Source organism: Neoarius graeffei, chromosome 16 (genome assembly GCF_027579695.1).
Source record: "Neoarius graeffei isolate fNeoGra1 chromosome 16, fNeoGra1.pri, whole genome shotgun sequence".
NCBI lineage: Eukaryota > Metazoa > Chordata > Actinopteri > Siluriformes > Ariidae > Neoarius > Neoarius graeffei.
The window spans coordinates 52,079,362-52,096,727 of record NC_083584.1 but is presented as its reverse complement, the minus strand read 5'-3'; the positions used below and the strand labels follow the sequence as shown (position 1 = coordinate 52,096,727).

Here is a 17,366-nt window from a genome sequence, read left to right as displayed (position 1 = left end):
TGTCTGAGGGAAGGCCTCGAAAAGCCTGCATTAAAAAAAATCAATCAATCAATCAATCAGTCAATCAATCAATCAATCAATCAATCAATCAATCAATCAATCAATCAATCAATCAATCAATCAGTCAAACCCATCAACAAATAAGAAACATATCCTTCAGTAGGGACTAACATGTACCACAACAATTTGTTCTCCAATCAGTAAGAGCAATTAATTCACCTGCCAAGTGCCTCGGCGCCAATTTCATTAGCCTTTGGAGCGACCTTGGCCCAAAAGTCTTTGACGACGCTTTTGTCTTTCGCTGAGAGACTCATTGCGGCCCTGATCCTGTTTTTTTTTTCACCTCTAAAAAGATGTCAAGAAAAGAAATTTGTGCATGTTCGTGTTGTATGCCTCTTTTTATTGAGTCTGATATCAGGCACACCCTGCTGTATCAAATCTAGACTCCACCTCTTGCTTGGGTTGGCCAGCCAGTTTTGGATCTTCTCCAAAATGGAATAAAATACATTGCAGAGAAAAATGACCTCACATGACTTTTAGATACACAAATATAGTCTACCTACCCCCCTTCAAAAAAAGTAATACGATTATTAAAACAAATAATAGTACTAGATAACAATAACACTAATAATAATAATAATAATAATAATAATAATAATAATAATAATAATAATAATAATAATAATAGTAGTAGTCGACGAAGAAGAGGAAGAAGAAGAGAAGCACAGAATTATTTGAGCATTCTTTCGGATTAGTCTGAAATTCAGCAAAGGTTTAAAATTTAAAAAATGTTCTGTTTCTCTCGCTGTATTGAGTAAACTATATGTGGTACATATAATTTCAGTTATAAAAATAAATTCTAATGGAATGTGGCCGTCTAAAAATTTTTTTACAAGATTTCAGTTCTATTTTTAAATTATGTCGGCATATTCATACACAAAAACAAGTGAAATATTTTAAGTTGGTAGCAATAGTGTAAACTTTCTTCACATGTGCTCACTTAGCCAAAATGAATTTATGTCCTCGTTAAGTGTGAGATTTTGTGATTTAAGGCTTAATTATTCTTTTATTATGGTCTGTTATTCATGCATCTTACTTGGTATCTTTACACCATCCAATTTAAAAACTAATCTGGTCGTGCAGATGACTAGAAGAGGAAACGCCCTAATTATCCTACTATTTGCCAAAAGGTGTGGATGCTTGGCAAACCGCCGATCTTTGTCAAGCCGCCCACTTTCGGAGCTCGTCCAATCCAAATTTTCCTTCAGTCCAATGAAGGGGTTTTCAGCGTCAATAAAAAGAGCCCCGCAGCAAAATAGGTAAAGATTCTTTCACAAGAGGTTTTGCTCAAGAATTCAGAGAATTCACTAAGGCATCAATATGGTTCACTGGACAGAACACGAGCGCCATGTCCTCAGTGACCTGTGGGGAAAAGTCCATCCTGAAGAAGTCGGACCCCAGGCCCTGATCAGGTAAGCTTAGGCTACAGGAAAGTTCAAGACACTTCCCAAAATTTCACTCTGAAATTTTTCTCTTTCAGTGTGGACTGCAGATACCACATTTATTTATGTGCCTGTCTTGTTGTGTAGAGTTCTGGTTGTGTATCCATGGACCCAGAGATACTTCTCTTCTTTTGGCAATCTATCCAATCCCGCAGCCATCGCAGGAAACGCCGAGGTGATTAGACATGGAAAGGTGGTCCTTGTTGGTGTGGACAAAGCTCTGCACCATTTGGACACCATTAAGAGCGAGTTCACCTCCCTGAGTAAGCTTCACTCTGACACACTGCACGTGGATCCCAGCAACTTCTCGGTACGTTTAACTCATTAATTGCAATGCAAAAAAATAAATAAATAAATAAATAAATAAAATATCCAGATATTTACATTCGGACTTAATATCAGTAATGGCAAACTGCAACTTCCTCGTGTGTTTATGACCTTTTAATTGTCTACTTTCAGCTTCTTGCTCACACCCTCACCGTTTCTGTGGCCGCAAAGTTGGGACCCAAAGTCTTCACCGCTGAAGTGCACGAGGTTTGGCAGAAGTTCCTGAATGTCGTCGTGGCTGCTCTGAGCACGCAGTACCACTAAGCAAGCATCAGTATATAAAGATGTGCAGGTCTTTCACTCTGTGACTAGAACATGAAATAAACACTTAAAAACACGTATTCTTTGTATTGTATTCTGTTGTAAGCCTACACTATCAATTACTAAATGGATGTAGACAAATGCAGTCGTGTTTAAAATATTATAAGGTTTGAAGAGAATTTTTTTTATTTGGAAGCAACAAACATTAGTTCACTTGTCCATCCAACTGGAGTTTACTGATGACCTGGAGTTCTTTGCATGGGTCTAGTTCTTTAGTAAGAGGCCACACCAAAAAGCAAACATGCAAATAAATCAAATTAAACTATACACTTGTGTTTATACTTTACATTGCTCTATCGACATGTTGAACTATCGTTTTTTGCTTCATCATTACCCAGTGTTGAGCTGCATTTACTCTTAAAATTGTACTAATTTCCACAATATAGAAATTAAAGCAACTAAAATTGAAATATCTTTTGAGATTCAAAGATAGGTTCCACGTCTTTCCACTGGATTAATAATCGTTTTAATAATCCAGTAATTCGTGAAGTTTTTTTCTCCAAAAAAAAAATGTTATTTACTCAAACGGAGCTGCTGTTCGTGGTCCTGAAATACAGCTGACGTCAAGTTTTTCTCCTCACTTTTTTTAATGAAAATAGGAAGATGAACACGCTTCGTGTTCTTCAGTGGTTGTTTGGAAAGTTAATGGTACATAGCTTCCTTTAAGCCTCAGCGTTGTTCCTAGAAGTCTTTCAAGATGCTGAAACACTTGTGTTTGAGGGTACATAGGAGAGTAGAGGGTAAATATGTTCTCCTCCAGAGAGACAATTGAAAATCTTGCGTTTGTGTCCTAGGGTTCCCTTTTCTCTAAGAGTGTATCTTTATTTCACAATATGTCTGAAAAAAAAATCCAAAATATAAATGCGGGTTGTATCTATTTTGCAAGACCCCAGTAATTAAAAAAAAAAAAAAAAACGAAGTAACGCAGGCTTGAAGTCGAGCACAATGATAGAAATAATGTGCTGTGGGGCTAACAGGATACGAAACATGTTCAGTTTAACCTTTGTATGGCTGTCATTTTTATCATTTAGCACAAGGTTCAAGCAAAAAAAAAGTGTTCCATTTCTTCATATTATTTTTCCCATGGAAAGTTACTTGAAATTTTGAAAATGTAAATCATGTTTTTATCTGTAAATGTTAAATGCAAATGCTACGGTATATACAAGTCTAAATGTAACATTTAAATGTTTATCTGTTTCCTTAGAACCTTTTTTGCCACACACACACACACACACACACACACACACACACACACACACACACACACACACACACACACACAGAGAAGAAGGCAACAAAAAATCACCTCAAAATATGTAATGTTTACACACGTGTGTGTGTGTGTGTGTGTGTGTGTGTGTGTGTGTGTGTGTGTGTGTGTGTGTGTGTGTTTGAGGAACATGGACATTTTTATGTATCCCTCTGCCAGTAAAGCCAGAACTGAGCCCTTCTTTTTCTCATTCAAAACTTTTTTTTAAAACTCTTTTGGCATGATCAATATTTTTTTGTATTCCAATTAAATTTAAGGTACTACTTGCACTGCTGTTGCCATCCAAACTGGTCTTACTGCAAGAGGATATGACAACAGCAGTGGTTTTATACTTTTCCTCATTAAATAAAATTTGGTTCAGGTGATCTAATGAGTCCCTCATTAAGTAAAATGAGTTGTGCTCCAAGTTGGGATTCCAGCACAAACACTTAAATGAAACGGATGCTGATTTAAGAAAAAATTGAAGTGAAATCTGCGTCTACTTTTACTTAAAATAAGTTTAAGAATAAATCCGCTGGAGGATCCCTTTAATGGTTTCCAGAGCTGTATGAGCTGTGTGTGTGTGTGTGTGTGTGTGTGTGTTAGATAGATAGATAGCTAAACACACACACACACACACACACACACACACACACACACACACACACACTATATATATATATATATATATATATATATATATATATATATATATATATATATATATATATATATATATATATATATATATAAAGGAAGATTGTGAGCAAAGCAGTATACACATAAGCTACCGTATAAATACATATTTTGAGGTGAATTTTTGTCGCCTTTTTCTGAAATATACTAAATCATTTCAAAATGGCCATGCAATGTTATCTAAAATGTGGCTGAAATGTCTGTGTACATGAATATGCGTCAAGGAGCTGGAACAAAGTTACAGTTGTCTTTTCCCCCATGTTATCGACTGTAGGTCTACTTTGAACAATGAGCTGCCAAACTTGTTGTTGTTGTTTTAACTCACCCCAGAATATGCAATGTTTAGCCTATTTATACCGCCGCTCACAAGCAAAAGAAAAGAAAATACGAGACCTTGTAATCATCAAGGTGACTTTTTGAAAAATGAATTAATCTAAATTTATTAATCTCAATATTTTTGCTCATGTGTTCAATTAATTAATCTCAACATTTTCTCCCAAAAAGTAATAAATCATTGATATGTAACTCATATGTGCGATAGATTTTACACCGAAATATATGGTAGCTATAGATCTGACTTTCCTTGATCCTACTCAAGGTCAAAACTTTTATGATTCAATATCTTAAAATCACAGAATTGTTTGAACATTGTAATTCCAAGATCTCGATAATAATTTGAGAAACCTCTTTCTGTGAAAGAAGCCAATAGTATTCACAGGGGCATGGGCAATTTACATATCCTCTAAAAATACAGTGTAAAATACATTTACCTTTAACATCTATATTTTGACAAATAAGCAGTAATTTTCAAGTTATTTTACATGGAAAAATGCGAGGAAACGGAACACTGGATATATCTCTAAATGTATGAAAATTGTGATCAGTGATGAAAAAAAAATGACATCCAGAAACAGGTTAAACTATTTTACAAACAGCGCCCCATGTTCGGTGCATCTAAAAAATGGTTGCACTTTAAACGTAATTGATGGGCATATATAGGCTATTTATTAGACAATGTTTATCCCACTTTAGGAAATCAAAATTGTAATTATGAATGTTATTTTTCAAAATTGAGATCATTACTGTATTGTGGCCTATTATGTAACATAACCTATCCATGCTGTTGTTATAAACTGCAAAGTTTTGCACTCGAATTTGTATCTGAATTTCAACTGTCTGTGCGCGCCATCTAACCTAAATTAAGCCATTGTTTATTTCTCATTCATTCACTGACTGTTTAATCCATGTTCCGTTGGTAAAAGAGGCATCAACACCATATTTACACGGTCATCGTCCCTTGGATTTATAGAAATAATTCGTGTTGTGTTTGTATGGAGCATGCATGGTATTCTTTTCAAGAATTGATTCATTTCTTTCATTTGCAATTTATTCATATGGTGATTTGAAAACAAGAATATCTTCTTATTCATCTGTATTTCACAGCAAGTGCTGCAGACACGGCGGCGAGGAACTTGTCCAAAGCAATATGCACTTCTGGAGTGAAATCAGCAGGAAAATTGATGGCAAGGGCTACGAGGAGGTTGTGAGATAAAATCTGAAGCAAAAGATGACGAAGAAAAGTATGAACAATACATTGATAACTTGTTGAGTTTGTAGCGTTAGGCTATATGACCAGAGCTTACCTTGAAATTTCCTGGATCCACGCGCAACTTGTAAGCGTGCAAATCACTTAGGGCACTCAGGCCACCAACAAGGTCATCGATCTTCTCCACAGCATCGTTCAGTGCGCCCATCACGGTTTTGCCATGTTCTTTTATTGACTCAGAGCCGTGAGACAGGTCAGGCCAATGAGCAAAATAAATTCTGGTCTGAGGGTAGACAAGAAGCATTCTGTGGTGAAGGGGAAGAAATCGGTGTGCATACGGCAAAGTGTTTTGATTAGCTTGATTTTTTTTCTTATTTTAATTGTTGCCACTGGTTTAAGTCACATCTCATCACATTATCTCTAGCTGCTTTATCCTGTTCTACAGGGTCGCAGGCAAGCTGGAGTCTATCCCAGCTGACTACGGGCGAAAGGCGGGGTACACCCTGGACAAGTCGCCAGGTCATCACAGGGCTGACACATAGACACAGACAACCACTCACACTCACATTCACATCTACGGTCAATTTAGAGTCACCAGTTAACCTAACCTGCATGTCTTTGGACTGTGGGGGAAACCGGAGCACCCGGAGGAAACCCACGCGGACACGGGGAGAACATGCAAACTCCACACAGAAAGGCCCTCGCCACGGGGCCACGGGGCTCGAACCCGGACCTTCTTGCTGTGAGGCGACAGCGCTAACCACTACACCACCGTGCCGCCAGTTTAAGTTACATAAGAAATTATATTTTGCAGCCTTACCTAACCAGAGCGTCATGGCCAATCGCGTCAGCCTTTCCGGAAACTTTACCCCAGAAAGCCCTGACCAGGGATTTATCTATATCTGTCAGACTCATTTTGGTCTTTTCAGGCTTTTTAATTCTGGTAGAAGAAAATAAAAAAAAAAAAAAGATTGGCAGCTGGCTAGGTATTTTATAGTGCCAAGATGTGCCACACCCCAAAATGTGGTCAAGCCCACCTCCAACATATACTAAATCACCAAGGCCATGCCAATTTGCAGTGTCAGATGACCTTAATAATCCGTGTACGTTAACTCTAAATCGAGTCAATAGCTTTTTGTTTGTTTGTTTTTTGTATAATTTTCTGATATAGCCTTCTGTTGAAAGCCATAGCTAATGGACATAATGTGTCAGAGATAAGGCTTGACAGGAACTTCAATGTCTTGTTTTAAGTTGTTAAATCAGTTTCAAATCTTGTGTTACTATAATAAAAAATTATTATTATTATTATTATTATTATTATTATTATTATTATTATTATTATTATTGCAGATCCCTTACAGTAAAATGCTTGATAGAAGTAACATGAAAAATTTATCATATAACACATACATAAAATAATATGATTTTATTCAAGATCATATCTCATTCATGTACTCAACTTCTACCAGAAGTATGAGAAGTACGAAAGACTGAAGACCAAAGAACACTGTAAACCCGAATAAGTTGAGTTTACTTAAAAAAATTGAGGAAAGTGGTTGCCTTAAAAAAAAATAAGTAATTATTAATGATTGAATTGAGTACCTTAAACTTACCAGAAGACTGTAAGTTTAAGGTACTCAATTCAATCATTAATAATTACTTATTTTTTTAAGGCAACCACTTTCCTCAATTTTTTTAAGTAAACTCAACTTATTCGGGTTTACAGTGAAGGAGAGAAAGACCTGTACAGACTAGCTAGGCAGAGAAACAGGGAAGTGAGGGATGTACAGCAGGTAAGAGTGATGAAAGATGGAAATGGAAACGTGCTGACAAACAAAGAGGGTGTATTAAGAAGGTGGAAAGAGTACTTTGAGGATTTATTAAATGAGGAGAATCCAAGAGAGAAAAGGTCAGATTCGTTGTAGACAGCAAATCAGGAAGTAGAGTTGGTTAGTAAGGATGAGGTGAGGGCAGCCATGAAAAGCATGAAGACTGGGAAAGCGGTTGGACCAGATGCTATTCCGATTGAGGCTTGGAGATGTTTGGGTGAGATAGCTGTGGAGTTCCTAATGAGATTGTTTAATAAGATCTAGAGAATGAGAAAATGCCAAATGAATGGAGAAAGTGTGCGCTAGTCCCAATATACAAGAATAAGGGAGATGTACAGAGCTGCAGTAATTACAGAGGGATAAAATTGATGAGCCACACCATAAGTTACAGTATGGGAAAGGGTATTGGAGGCGAGACTGAGAAGAGAGGTAGCAATCTGTGAACAGCAGTACGGGTTTATGCCAAGGAAGAGCACGTCGGATGCAATTTTTGCTTTAAGAATGTTAATGGAGAAGTACAGGGAAGGCCAGAGAAAGCTACAGTGTTTGTAGACCTGGAGAAGGCATATGATAGAGTGCCGAGAGATGAGTTATGGTATTGTATGAGAAAGTGTGGAGTGAATGAGAAGTATATTACAGTGGTGCAAGACATGTATGAGAACAGTGAAACAGCAGTGAGGTGTGCAGTTGGAATGACTGAATGGTTCAAAATGAAGGTGGGACTTCATCAAGGATCTGCTTTGAGCCCTTTCTTGTTTGCCATAGTGATGAATAGCTTGATGGACGAAGTGAGGCAAGAGTCACCATAGAACATGATGTTTGCAGATGATATTATGATATGTGGTGAAAGTAGAAAGGAGGTTGAGCTGGGTTTAGTGAGATGGAGGTATGCATTGGAATGAAGAGGAATGAAGGTGAGCAGTAGCAAAACAGATTACACATGCATCAATGAGAATGGGGATGAGAGTGTAATGAAGATGCAAGGAGTAGACGTAAAGAAAGTTGGTGAATTCATGTACCTGGGGCCAACTGTGCAGGAAAATGGGGGCTGCGATAGTGAGGTGAGAAAGAGAGTGCAGGCAGGGTGGAGCAGTTGGAGAAGGATTTCGGGAGTCATTTGTGATAGGAAAGTCCCAGCAAAAGTGAAAGGTAAGATGTATAAGACAGTAGTGAGACCAGCTATGATGTATGGATTGGAGACAGTACCCTTAACGAAGAGACAGGAGACAAAGTTGGAGGTGGCAGAGTTGAGGATGTTAAGGTTTGCCATGGGAGTGACAAGGTTTGACAGGATAAGAAACGAGCACATCAGAGGGACAGCACATGTGGAGAGCTTGAGAATTAAGCTAAGAGAGATGAGACTTGAGATGGTGGGCATATCCTGAGAAGAGATGCAGAGCATGTTGGAAGGAGAATGTTGAGGATGGAGCTGCCAGGCAAACAAAAATGGAGAATTAAGGCCAAAGAGGAGATACACGGATGTGGTGAGAGAGGACAAGAAAGTGGCAGGTGTGGTAGAGAAGGATGCGGAAGACAGGGAGCAATGTAGATGAAAGATCTGCTGTGGCAACCCCTAATCGGGAGCAGCCAAAAGAAGAAGAAGAAGGAGGAGAAGAAGAAGAAGAAGAAGAAGAAGAAGAAGAAGAAGAAGATATCATTCATGTACTCAGAGCTGAGCATGTATCTAAGAGACAAAGTGCAGCAAAATGCTCATTCATGTCTTATATTGATCATATAAGATCATCTAATTCAATATTATATAATTGATTATATATGTGCAATCATGTATGGATTACATATTAATATGATATCAGGCCCCTCAACCTGACAAGGTAAAGCTCTGTATAGCACTAGGTAGGAATTTATAAATCTAGAGTGTCTAGTTACTGGTATACAACACATTGTATGATTCTAAAGTAATCTGACATAAATTATGCATGGTGGCACAGTGGGTAGCATTGCCTCCTCCCTGCTCCCTGGTTTGAGTTTTGCATGGGTTTACAATTTCCTCTGGTTTGTTTTTGCTTTTTCAATTTTTCTCCCACTTTCTAAAAACATGCAGGTAGACAGATCGACTAAGCTGAATTGCCCCAAGGTGTGTGTGCACAAATGTGAATGTGCATTGCATCCTATCCAAACTTGTGCCCAGTGTTACTCAGATTGGCTCCACATCCACTGTGGCCCTGACCAAGATAAAGCAGTTACTGAAGATGAAAAAATGAGTGTAGAGATGGTTCTAACCTCTTATTTTTCAATAGTGCTGATTGTCCACTATAAACTCTGTATTATTTCAGCAAATCAGGAGATTTGAAAAGCTTTGGTGTGGTCCTGGGGGACCCTAAGATTGTTGTCCATGGCAAAGTTGTGCTAAGCCACTTTGGACAAGGCGTTGAAAAACCTGGACAACATCAAGGTAACCTATTCAAATCTTCTTGATCTTTCCCAAGAAATTAAGACTGTATTAGAGTGTCCAGTGTGATGCTGAGATGCTTTTGGGGAATTCTCCCCGACTAATGTCTTGAGGTGTTTTTAGTATTATAGAAAATCCTCCTTCCTCATGATGCCATCTATTTTCTTAAGCACACCAGACCCTTTTCCAGAAAAACACTCCTACATCATGATACTACTACCCCCATGTTTCCCAGTTGGACTGGTGTTCTTCAGATTAAGATTAAGAGTCCTCACCCTTTTTTCCCCACTCCATACATATATTTGATCATTATGGCCAAACAGTTCAATTTTGTTTAATCTGAACAGAGGGCATTCTTCCAAAAGCCTGGTGATCACCTGTAAACTTCAGTCTGGCTTTTTATGCTGGTTTTGGAATAGGGGGTTCTTTAATGCCTGATAACTTTTCAGGCCATGGCCATATACTTAATAGATGAAACAGGTGGCTGTACATACTTTGGTACCTCAAATTTCCTTACCTCTAATAAGTTTGTTCTGCTTATCTCATAAATGCAATGGGTCCATGCAGAAAATGGGGTTGCATAAATAGAAACAAGCCCTTGGTTGGTAGGAGAAGTATAGAGGTTTGGGGACATTCATGTCTGGGTGAAAGAGGACAACACAGAATGCCTATTTTTCAAATTGAACATGAGGTAGGCCTCATCAGTATATTTTGTTCTGTCCATTACTATGGTAGCTTTTGCAATTCACTCTATGAGAGGCAAGGTATGTTGGCTGCTCATGTTACAGTATATTCATTGATGTGACCAAATCAGTTTTTAAATGATCACTTGCTCAAAATAAATATTTCATTTCATGTTTCGTTTCATATCTAAAAAAATGACTGACTCCTAAGTAAGTCAGTCAAGTACGATGTCACTGACTTCTTGTTTCAGAAGGAAATATGTCAGTATATAGAATCAAATCAATTAATTCAGCTAAGAATTCATTTTATAGGAACATGAAGCGTCTGTGATACAAACCAAATTCTAGACAGCACTAAACTCCTTCCAATGTATGGTTAAGGATCAACTTTAGGATCAACACTGACTTATGATCGAATTTACAGTACGTTCAGCTATTGGAATTGGCTGCTGAAAAGTATAAAAGTATATATAAAAGTGTTGTTGTTGTATTCGTTAGAATTTCCCCATCAAAAATACATAGGCAGAACAATCCATAAATAGCAACATATAACCCCATGCTAGGTCATTATGAACCAATTTTTTTAAACCAAACAAACTCCCAGAGTGTGCTCAAACCCGACGTGTGTTCTGCTGAATACTGACCTAGCAATGATTTGCGGAAATGACTCAACTAACAATGATTGTAGCTTCTGAGAGTTTTTATTATTATTATTATTATTATTATTATTATGATGATGATGATGATGATGATGATGATGATGATGATGATGAAATGAAATTATTTGTCTTTCGTGGGGGGGTTGTCTTCTTTTTTACTATAGAGATTTCTACATTATGGTACTCCAGCATTTGATAATGATGCCTGAGAACTTGGGTCATCTGAGGATAAAAACCCCGAGTCAAATGATAATTAAAAAAAAAAAAACTCCTGGCATAGCAGATAATTTCACCGCGTTAAAATGTAATGGGTGTAACAGGCCGGTGCTATTCGATAAAAAAAGAAAGGGGCATAATCTAAAACTGGATAGAGTCACTGAAATTAAAATACAGCCTTAAACTAATGTTAAGGCTCACTATATAACAACTGAATAAGCTATGCATGTGCCAATAAATTAAGAAAAAGTATAGTAAGCAAATATTATCTTATTTGTTGTAACTATTCAACCAATACGGGTTATTGAGGAAACCTGATTTGATTAATAATAATAATAATAATAATAATAATAATAATAATAATAATAATAATAATAATAATAATAAAATTTTTGCTACCAATAAATTAAACACTATATGATAATTTTGTTAAATGTTAATAATGTAATGATTCTATGTAATAGCCTTTCTTTGATTAAACCTTAATAAAAAAAAATAAGCGAAAACCATTCCACCAGTTATGCATTACCTCTAGGCATTAATTAATTAACACATAGCCACTTGGTGTGTATGTGTTGTTGGGGCGGAGATGGAAAGTGAATTGTGAATCGTTCCATCTGCTCAGTCAGTGCTGTAGAACTCAAAACCTAAAAGAACCAGTCATTATGGTCTCTTGGTCACAGTCCGAACGGAGTACTATTGAAGATCTCTGGGACAAAATCAATGTTGATGAGATCGGGCCTCAGGCCCTGGCAAGGTAAATCTCTCTACAAAGGACTAAGCTGATAAGCCTACTGGTGTATCAAGTCAGAACACAAATTTAAGATAATAGGTTCCAATATTCTTTGTTTCTTATTTGCGACAGAGTACTAATTGTCTACCCCTGGACTCAGCGCTATTTCGGAAAATTTGGAAATTTGAACAGTGTTCCTGCCATCCTGGGGAACTCTGAGGTCATTGCCCATGGCAAAGTCGTGCTGAAAGCTTTGGACAAGGCAGTGAAGGACCTGGACAACATCAAGACGACTTACAAGAATCTGAGCAAACTCCACAGTGAGACACTCAATGTAGACCCCGATAATTTCAGGGTATGTCATCTTTTCCCTTTACAAAGCAAAGTGTAGTCTATTTATTAGCCTGTTTCATCTACTATTCATAACATTTTCCCACAGCTTTTTGCTGATTGCCTAACTATTGTGATCGCGACCAAATTCGGACCCGAGTTCACCCCTGAAATTCAGGCTACATGGCAGAAGTTTCTGGCAGTCGTGGTCGCTGCTCTGAGCAGTCACTACTTCTAAACCATCAAGACTGCATTGCTTTGTATTTGTTGACAAAAGTGCAATAAATAAAAAGTTTCAATGAGACACTTCACAATTCTGGATTTAATAACCCTTTTCCACAAAGCATATGAAGAACCATAAATGAAGGGTTTTTTTTTAAATCTATTTAATGTTTCCTTGCTTTACTTATGTGATTAAAACTGTAAGAGCTTGATGAAAATTCTCTGAATTACAATGTAGGGTGTTGCACAGAATTTATTGTAAGGGAGAGTGGGGTAAGTTGTCACATGGGTAAGCTATCACAAGGTTCATACCACCGACAGCACAGGAGCAAAAATTAAATTCTTATTTATTGCCTTCATGTTCTGAGGTCAATTTATCGTTCACATGTGGTCAAAGTCATTCTAATCTTAGGTGAGCACAATTTTATTATTGTCTTATTTTTGACCTTCAAGATGTAAAAACAAAAATTAAAAAATATTTTACCATGTGTGGAGAAGAGAATAATGTTTCCTTTGATACTGTAACTGCAGTTATGTTAATTACGATTAGCACACATGTCAGTGTGGGGCAAGGTGTCACAAAGTATTTGGATTGTCATATCTGTCACATGACAACCTGTCCCGGTGCATAAATTGACATATATGCTCAAATACATGATATTGTGTAATCAGCTACTGAGTTTCTAATACTAGTATTAAATGTTATTGTAAACAGATTACTATGCAATATACAATAATTATGGCATTAGTGATTAAAAGTAATCCAGCATAGTATGTTGGAGTTAAAATGAAATAACTAACATTTTATATTCATTATACATTTTGATATTAATTATTCATATTAAATTAATAATATAATGTACAGACTTTCAGCTTTGGATAGTGTAGGAATTATTGCATTTTTTAATATGTGTTCCTACACTGTTTAAAAATTTACAGTAACAAAAAACCCTACTGTAAATTGTGGAACAGTATGTTACTGTAATTTTTACACTACTGCAAGATGTTACTGTAAATTTTACAGTAAATTTTTAACAGTGTAGACACAGACAACCATTCACACTCACATTCACACCTATGGTCAATTTAGAGTCACCAGTTAACCTAACCTGCATGTCTTTGGACTGTGGGGGGAAACCGGAGCACCCGGAGGAAACCCACGTGGACACAGGGAGAACATGCAAACTCCACACAGAAAGGCCCTCGCCGGCCACGGGGCTCGAACCCGGACCTTCTTGCTGTGAGGCAACAGCGCTAACCACTACACCACCGTGCCGCCCTGAGGCTAATGTTTAGGCCTAAAAACCAACATTAGATTGTGTCCGTATACTTGTAGAATTGATACAGATGTTGCCGACTTATGCACATGTTGAAAAATACCAGTCATAAAAACAAGTCAGTATGAGTTCAACATCCAGTAAAGCTTATTATATTTAGAGGCAACTTGCAAAAGAGCTTGCTTCCTGCTCCCTTACCAGATTCACGGCAGTGGGTGAGTGGGTTGCATCAGCATCCGTCTGTTCGCTTCATGCTTAGCGCCAAAAAATTCCCAGAAACCTTCACACGTTACGGTAGCAGTACACTGTACTGTATAAACATAGCCATCTACAGTTATTTACTGTATAAGCATCACACGGTATCTTACTGTAAAATAATATGCTGCTATACTGTAAGTTTTACAGCAATTGTTTACAGTGTACCCCACAAGTAATAGACCAAAAGGTATAGGAAAAGTAGTGTTCTCTGAAATATTATTTCCCTTACAAGTAAGCAGATAAAAGGTATAGAGTTGATTTCAACTCTGGTATTTGCATATGTTGCTGTTACCTCTCAATATGAAGTCCAAAGAGCTGTCATTGCCAATGAATTAAGCAATCATTAGGCTGAAAAATCAAAACAAACCCATCAGACAGACAACAAAAATACATTAGGTGTGGCCTGGTACATTCTTAAAAAGAAAGAACACACTGCTGAGCTCAGAAACACCAAAAGATCCATAAGACCACAGAAAACAACTGTGGTTAATGACAGAAGAATTCTTTCTGTGGTGAAGAAAAAACCCTTGACAACAATTTGCCAGATTCAATTCAAAATATAGCTGCAAACAGCCATGATGGGCCCTCACACCTGTGATGCCATTACCAGATTAATACAACACAATTAAAAGAGTTTGTTTTTTAGGAAGCATGCAAAATGCCTCCTGACATCAGTAAATGAACACCACCACTAGTGTGTTTGTGGCAGCAGGGGCGTGGTCAAGCATCGGTCTGTGACCGGAGGGCGGAGTCAGGCAAGGTAAGTGGCAGAATCACTGCACCTGATGTCAGTTAACCTGTGTTTGTGTGTCTTCCCCAGTGACTGCACCCTATATAAGGAGAGAGAGAGCAGAGGAAAGGAGCTCTCTCCCCAACCAGACAACTGATGTGTGTGTGCATGTCTGTGTGGCTGGGAGGTTGTGTTCAACTGAAAAGTGTCACAATAAAGAGTTTTTGCAACTCAGTTCTGGCCTGCCGTACTTCTGTGCTCCACCCACCCACTCAAAGTCCTACAGTGTTCTAACCACTTAAACTGGTGATCTTTGGCTGGAGTGGGGTTCAACTCCCTGCTGTACCCTTGCTTATACAAGTGCCTAAATTATGTATATTTTCTTAACATTTCCCAGTTACACCGCACAACATGCCCTAACCACTTGCTGAGGTATTGGCAAACAAACACAAATATTACTGTTAAATTCATGCTCATGTGGGTCCTTTAGACAATATAAACATCACTGTCATGATTTCAAATAAAACTACAAGGAAAAGGAGAACCTTTTAATACAACCCGATTCCAAAAAAGTTGGGACAAAGTACAAATTGTAAATAAAAACGGAATACAATGATGTGGAAGTTTCAAAATTCCATACTTTATTCAGAATAGAACATAAATGACATATCAAAATGTTTAAACTGAGAAAATATATAATTTAAAGAGAAAAATTAGGTGATTTTAAATTTCATGACAACAACACATCTCAAAAAAGTTGGGACAAGGCCATGTTTGCCACTGTGAGACATCCCCTTTTCTCTTTACAACAGTCTGTAAACATCTGGGGACTGAGGAGACAAGTTGCTCAAGTTTAGGGATAGGAAAGTTAACCCATTCTTGTCTAATGTAAGATTCTAGTTGCTCAACTGTCTTAGGTCTTTTTTGTCGTATCTTCCATTTTATGATGCGCCATATGTTGGGTGAAAGATCTGGACTGCAGGCTGGCCAGTTCAGTACCTGGACCCTTCTTCTATGCAGCCATAATGCTTTAATTGATGCAGTATGTGGTGTAGGTACAATACACAGTCCGTTTAAAAACTACAACACAGTCCCTTTTAGAAACTACATTTCCCATCAGCCAACTTCCGCATTGACCTACGTCATGCGTGGGCGGGATCACCAACGTCACATCCTACATGAAGGCATAAGAAACCCGGGAACTCCTAGCTCCACCTCTTTTGGCACCGTGATTCAACACGGACACAAGCAGGAATCGCTCGCTCCGCGAGCAAACCCAAAAAGATGTCTTTTCTTTTCTTTCTTGCAAGAATCAGAGTTTCGCACTTTTCTTTGTTTACCTTTGGCCACGGTAGACTCTAAGATGGCGCGATTTCAAACTCAGCTTGAGTTTACAACCGGTTTTTAATTTGTTCCTTATAAGTACGTACAACACTGCAACCAGGCAGTTATTTTAAAGTTAAGGAGCGATTGAATCCTTTTTAACTCAAAAGCTGTGCACAGTATTTAATCAGAGACTTTCTTTTCATCACAAGCGACCGTCGTCGGATCAAGAAGTTCTCTGCTCCACGGAATCGCCTCACGGAAGCCACACGTGTTCCACAACGGTGAAACTCCAAAGTCTCGGAACATCTCTTCATAATCTTGCTAGAGGCAAGATACTGAGTAAGACTTGGCATTTGGGCAAAACCTAGTCTTAGGAATTAGCTTTTATTGAAGTAGTGTGAATTTAAACTCACGTTTAATTGTTACACTATAGACACGCAGCGTGTTGAATTGATTTATTTTGTTTTAATCTCTCAATTGTTTAATAGATAGGCTGTGCATGCTTCTCTCTATCCCTTACTAACATTTTGATTTCCTTATTACACATTTTGATTGTATCAAGATTTCAGTGAATTTGGTAATGTTATAAAGCTAGTGGATTAGCTGCTATGGCTAATTCTTCTATCTTATTAGCATCCAGAGATAACTGTATTGTCCCCAAAGGACTGTTAGGCCTTACCACGTGCTCAAACAAACCTCAGTTAGCAATCCACAGGCTAGCTCTTTGTTCAGGCCACGTGGCCACTCACAAACACACTTTAGCTAGCTCCCCTTTGTCTTAGCTTAGCCACACGAGGTTAATCTAGGCCTACCCGAACATGTGGCGGTCCTTCCCCCACACTCACACACACCTCTTTTGTTTTAACTCCACAAGGTAGGATCCTTGGGCCTTAGCTAGCCACAAGGCCTCACCACGTGCTCAAACACACCTCAGTTAGCATTCCACACTAGCTTCTTTCTTTTGCTAGGCCATAGGCCTAGCCACGTGGTCAACTCCTCCCCCACAAACACACGTGGAGTTAGCTACAAGAGCTAACCCTCTTGTAGGCCAC

At 38.0% G+C, this 17,366-nt stretch overlaps 4 protein-coding genes across 4 annotated transcripts in view; 2 read left to right on the top strand and 2 right to left on the bottom strand.

Moving 5' to 3' along the window:
- LOC132900098 (hemoglobin subunit alpha-A-like) overlaps positions 1-369 on the bottom strand; it is a 910-nt gene extending 541 nt beyond the window's left edge. Inside the window, exons 1-2 of the mRNA XM_060942133.1 lie at positions 220-369; positions 1-25 (exon numbers count right to left, since the gene is read on the bottom strand). The exon at positions 1-25 is cut by the window's left edge and continues 183 nt beyond it. Of these exons, the coding sequence (XP_060798116.1) occupies positions 1-25; positions 220-314 (120 nt within the window). The 5' untranslated portion in view covers positions 315-369. The remainder of the gene's footprint in view (positions 26-219) is intronic.
- A 926-nt stretch (positions 370-1,295) lies between these two features.
- Positions 1,296-2,166, top strand: LOC132900096 (hemoglobin subunit beta-like). The gene is made up of 3 exons (XM_060942132.1): positions 1,296-1,472; positions 1,590-1,812; positions 1,962-2,166. The coding sequence occupies exons 1-3, from the start codon at positions 1,381-1,383 to the stop codon at positions 2,091-2,093; spliced, it is 447 nt and encodes a 148-aa protein (XP_060798115.1). The 5' UTR covers positions 1,296-1,380; the 3' UTR covers positions 2,094-2,166.
- Positions 2,167-5,470: 3,304 nt separating this feature from the next.
- hbaa2 (hemoglobin, alpha adult 2) lies at positions 5,471-6,578 on the bottom strand. Its single transcript, XM_060943156.1, has 3 exons — positions 6,462-6,578; positions 5,739-5,946; positions 5,471-5,650 (listed from the first exon to the last, which is right to left on the bottom strand). The coding sequence occupies exons 1-3, from the start codon at positions 6,554-6,556 to the stop codon at positions 5,522-5,524; spliced, it is 432 nt and encodes a 143-aa protein (XP_060799139.1). The 5' UTR covers positions 6,557-6,578; the 3' UTR covers positions 5,471-5,521.
- A 5,525-nt stretch (positions 6,579-12,103) lies between these two features.
- Positions 12,104-12,739, top strand: LOC132900835 (hemoglobin cathodic subunit beta-like). Its single transcript, XM_060943155.1, has 3 exons — positions 12,104-12,195; positions 12,304-12,526; positions 12,611-12,739. Exons 1-3 carry the CDS (start codon positions 12,104-12,106, stop codon positions 12,737-12,739), a joined length of 444 nt encoding a protein of 147 aa, XP_060799138.1.
- The last annotated feature ends 4,627 nt before the right edge of the window (positions 12,740-17,366 follow it).